The sequence below is a fragment of the Engraulis encrasicolus genome, unplaced genomic scaffold, assembly GCF_034702125.1.
Source record: "Engraulis encrasicolus isolate BLACKSEA-1 unplaced genomic scaffold, IST_EnEncr_1.0 scaffold_33_np1212, whole genome shotgun sequence".
Taxonomy (NCBI): Eukaryota; Metazoa; Chordata; class Actinopteri; order Clupeiformes; family Engraulidae; genus Engraulis; species Engraulis encrasicolus.
In genome coordinates, this window is record NW_026945632.1 from 400809 (window position 1) to 405808 (window position 5000).

At 44.9% G+C, this 5000-nt stretch overlaps 1 protein-coding gene across 1 annotated transcript in view; it reads left to right on the top strand.

Moving 5' to 3' along the window:
* LOC134443505 (keratinocyte-associated protein 3) overlaps positions 1-5000 on the top strand; it is a 13919-nt gene that overhangs the window by 8638 nt on the left and 281 nt on the right. Inside the window, exons 6-7 of the mRNA XM_063193266.1 lie at positions 2217-2345; positions 4009-5000. The exon at positions 4009-5000 is cut by the window's right edge and continues 281 nt beyond it. Coding sequence (XP_063049336.1) covers positions 2217-2297 — 81 coding nt within the window. The 3' untranslated portion in view covers positions 2298-2345; positions 4009-5000. The remainder of the gene's footprint in view (positions 1-2216; positions 2346-4008) is intronic.

Genomic DNA, 5000 nt, shown 5'->3' on the forward strand with positions numbered 1-5000 from the left:
CAGAGACCACACACACACACACACACACACACACACACACACACACGCTCACACACTCACTAGCTAACAGAAAACCGATATACTCCATCTCAAAAGCTGGCACTAGCTAAACTGCATTTAATGTTTAATACCATAATAATTCCAGACAGACTGGCAGATCAAAAAGGATAAATTAAGTTTTCATGGAATTCTAATTATGTAAGCATTTAAGTAGATTGTATTTTGCATATTAAGTACAGTTAAGTACATTAAGCGGTATTTAAATGCACAAGCTGGATATGTAAAGAACTCCCAGGAAGCCAAGCTGCGTGTGTGTGTGTGTGTGTGTGTGTGTGTGTGTGTGTGTGTGTGTGTGTGTGTGTGTGTGTGTGTGTGTGTGTGTGTGTGTGTGTGTGTGTGTGTGTGTGTGTGTGTGTGTGTGTGTGTTTCTAATGCAACACTGTGTGTGTGTGTGTGTGTGTGTGTGTGTGTGTGTGTGTGTGTGTGTGTGTGTGTGTGTGTGTGTGTGTGTGTGTGTGTGTGTGTGTGAGATTCCCATGTTGTTCTATGAATCAGCGATGGCCAGCAATGACCTCTATAATCTCTCCACGTAATCGCTTTACACACACACACACACACACACACACACACACACACACACACACACACACACCATAATCACTGTAGGCTTTACTGAGACTTTGGGATTCGTTTGGAAATAATTTTTTGGAACTATTACATAAATACAATGTCATGCTTCCATGCACGTCTCTTCTAAACAAATAAAGCACATATCATCTCTCCCATTTCTTACATATAAATGTAGCATCACTAGAATGTCATTGGGCTTTCCTAACATCTCCGACATGTAAAAGTATGAAACCAGTTAAGTGACTAGTTACTAGAGATGCACAGGATCCAAGATCAGGTTCCGGATCCGGCAGGATAATAGGGCTTTTCACTGGATCCGGATCCGGCAGGATCTTAAGCCGTGGATCCGGTATCCGGCAGATACCTAAAAATCAGGATCTGGGGCATCTCTACTTTTTACGTAGCCTAGGCTTTTCAGTCAGTCTTTCACAACCCCAATCACGGCATGGAGTGAAAGCCCTTTGGAAGCGGCCGTTGCAGGCAGTAAGCCAATGAGTCTAAAAAATAGTTTGAGCCAACGTAATAAAAAGGCCTCAAGTGTGCAAGTAGGCTATATGTTTCAACCCTTTGGTAGGATCCGGTATCCGGTTCCGGATCCGGCAGGATCTTAAGCAGTGGATACGGTATCCGGCAGGATCCTAAAAATCAGGATCCGGTGCATCTCTACTAGTTACGTCTGCCAAATCAGGATCCGGTGCATCTCTCCTAGTTACGTCTGCCAAGGTCCCGTTGGTTTGCATCTCTAGTTACGTCTGCCAAGGTGCCGTTGGTTTGTCTGTCTGTCTGTCTCTTCCTTCCTTCCATCCTCCCTTCCGGTCCTAATGGTGAAATGATGTGCCCACACACACACTGTTATCCTAATGTAATGGGCGCGCGCACACGCACGCACGCACGCACGCACACACACACACACACACACACACACACTGTTATCCTAATGTAATGGGCACACACACACACACACACACACACACACACTGTTATCCTAATGTAATGGGCACACACGCACGCACACACACACACACACACACACACACACTTATGTCCTAATGTGTTGTATTCTAATATGGCAGCTGTGTGAGAAGGGAAATGCTCATCTTTCGTAACACTATCTCTCTCTCTCTCTTCCCTCTCTCTCTTTTCCTCTCTCTCATCTCTATCTCTCTCTTCCTCTTCCCTCTTCCCTCTCTCTCGCCTTCTCTTCATCCCTCCATCTCTCTCTCCCTCTCTCTCTTCTCTCTCTCTCTTCCTCTTCCCTCTCTCATCCCTCTCTCTCTTTTCCTCTCTCTCTTTTCCTCATCCCTCTCTCATCTCTCTCTTCCTCTCTCTCTCTTTTCATCTCTCTCTTCCCTCTCTCTCTCTTTCCCTCCTCCCCCCTCTCTCTCTCTTCCCTCTCTCTCTTTCCCTCTTCCCTCTCTCTCTTTTCCCCTCTATCTCTCTCTCTCTCTCTCCACCCCCCCTCACTCATCTCTCTCTCTCTCCACCCCCCCTCACTCATCTCTCTCTCTCTCCATCTATCTCTCTCTCTCTCATCTCTCCATCTATCTCTCTCTCTCTCTCTCCATCTCTCTTCATCCCTCCATCAGCTGGGTGAGGAGGGAGAGTCTCTGGCGAAGACAAAGCGGACGAGGACGAGGACGAGGATGGCCTCCCCCCCTCTGGCCTAGACGACACACACACACACACACGCGCCTGCCAAGGCCCGGGACGAGAGGGTAAGACTGCAGCCAAACACACACACACACACACACACACACACACACACACACACACACACACACACACACACACACACACACACACACACACACACACACACACACACACACACACACACACACACATACACACACGCTGAGTTGTCAGAGGCCACAGCAGTCACACAATGCCTGCCTTTGTTACTTGCTATTTACATGATGTGTGTGTGTGTGTGTGTGTGTGTGTGTGTGTGTGTGTGTGTGTGTGTGTGTGTGTGTGTGTGTGTGTTTGTGCGAGCAGTATTGTTGAGTCTCTGTATGACTTTGTGCTCATTATGTGTTTTTGTTTTTATGTCATGCGCAAAGTCAGGGCAGTCATGGGTAAGCGGTTAGGGCGTCAGACCTGTAGCCCGAAGGTTGCCGGTTCGACTCCCGACCCGCCAGGTTGGTGGGGGGAGTAATTCACCAGTGCTCTCCCCCATCCTCCTCTATGACTGAGGTACCTGTCCCTGAGCATGGTACCGTCCCGCCGCACTGCTCCCTTGGGGCAGCCAATGAGTTCTGCCCCCTTGCACGGATGAGACATAAAATGCAATTTCGTTGTGTGCATTGAACATTTGTGTACTGTGGAGTGCTGTGTCACAATGAGCCCGTTTACATCGCCGCAATAATCGGGTTATTGGAAAAAATTGTTGGTAATTGGTAATTGACAAAGTGAATCCAATAGAACTTTTGGTAACACTTTACTTAAAGCCAACATTATAAGCGCATTTATAACAAATTATAACGCACATTATAATTACTTGCAACGTGTTATGGCTACACTCATAATGCTTCATGATGCTTTATATTAACAGTTATGAATAATTATGAATCTAGCTTATAATGCTTTATAAATCCAAGGGTGTCATGAGTGCTCATGACTGGCTACAAACTACAGGCTGCCTGATGGGGCTTATAGTACATTATGAGTACCTATACCCCTCTATGCACAGACCTGGATGATAAACTGTCATAAGGGCTCATACGATGCTATAATGTTCCATGTGAGATCATAAGTCGTCAATGTGTGCTCTAAGTAAAGTGAAGTTCATATGGATGCATCTATAATGCACATCTATAATGCATCATAATGTACTGTAAGCCCCATCAGGCAGCCTGTAGTTTATATCCAGCCATGAGCACTCATAATACCCTTGGATTTATAAAGTATTATAAGCTAGATTCTTGGTTATTCATTACTGTTAGCATAAAGCATCATGAAACATCATCTGTGTAGTCGTAATGTGTTGTAAGTCATTATAATGTGCATTATAATTGGTTATAAATGCGCTCATAATGCACTATAGATATGGGCTTCATAGAAAGTGTTACCAAACTTTTTATCCTTTTTTAAATACCTCTGATATAAAATCACTAAGTTCAAGGCTGTTTTCAAGTGTCATATGAGCAAGGTAAATGGTGTTGGTGCCCTATTTGCTGGTACTCGCCGATACCGATACCACAATTTTAGCACAGTATAGGGGCCCCGGCCGATACTGGTATCGGTATCGATGCAACACTAGTTATCTTTCTTATTTTGATGATGCCATGTTGTTATGTCTAAAACGTGCTCCTTTGACTGTCGTGTGTGTGTGTGTGTGTTATGTCTAAAACGTGCTCCTTTGACTGTCCTCCACAGAGCGGAATGAGGGGGAAGGAAAGAGCATCCTGACTGTTCCGGAATGTCCAGGCCAGGGGTAACCAGGGTAACCACCCTGGGGTCTGTCCTGTGTTTGTGTGTGTGTGCGTGTGTGTGCGTGTCTGACTGTGTCTGTGTGCGTGTGCGTGTGCACCTCTCCCCAATTTGATCTTGGTGCTGGCTGTCATTGCAGCCTCTCCTCCCCTCCAGAGTGTGTGCGTGTGTGCGTGTGTGCGTGTGTGCGCGCGTGTGCGCGTGTGATCATATCCCCTCCACTTCAGAGTGCCATGATGTGTCCGTTAAGATTTCAAATTATTATAAAACGCCTCATTTGCTTTAAGTGTTTTTAAAAATGATTCAGTTTTGTATTTTGAAACAGTAGGATATGATGTTATATTCATGTGCTTAAAGTGTTTTTACAATGATCAGTTTTGAATTTAGAAACAATGGGATGTTTTATTCATATAATGAAACATCTTTTTTTTTTTTACAATGATCAGTTTTGTGTTAAGAGACAGTGGGATATGATTATTATACATATTCATGTGCTTAAAATGTTTTTATAACTATTAGTTTTGTATTCAGGAGCTCCTCCTGTGGGATATCATGTTATAATATAATATAATGGTATTAATATTAGAGATGTACAGGATCCAAGATCCGGTTCTGGATCCGGCAGGATAATAGGTTTTTCAGACTATCCGGATCCGGCAGGATCTTGAGCAGTGGAGCCGGTATCCGGCAGTTACCTAAAAATCAGGATCTGGGGCATCTCTACTTTTTACGTCGCCTAGGCTTTTCAGTCAGTCTTTCACAACCCCAATTGCTGCATGGAGTGAAAGGCCTTTGGAAGCGGCAGTTGAAGGCAGTGTGGCAGTAAGCCAATGAGTCTTAAAAATAGTTTGCGCCAACGTAATAAAAAAGCCCCCACGTGTGCGAGTTGGCTATGCGTTTCAACCCTTTCGTAGGATCCGGTATCCGGTTCCGGATCC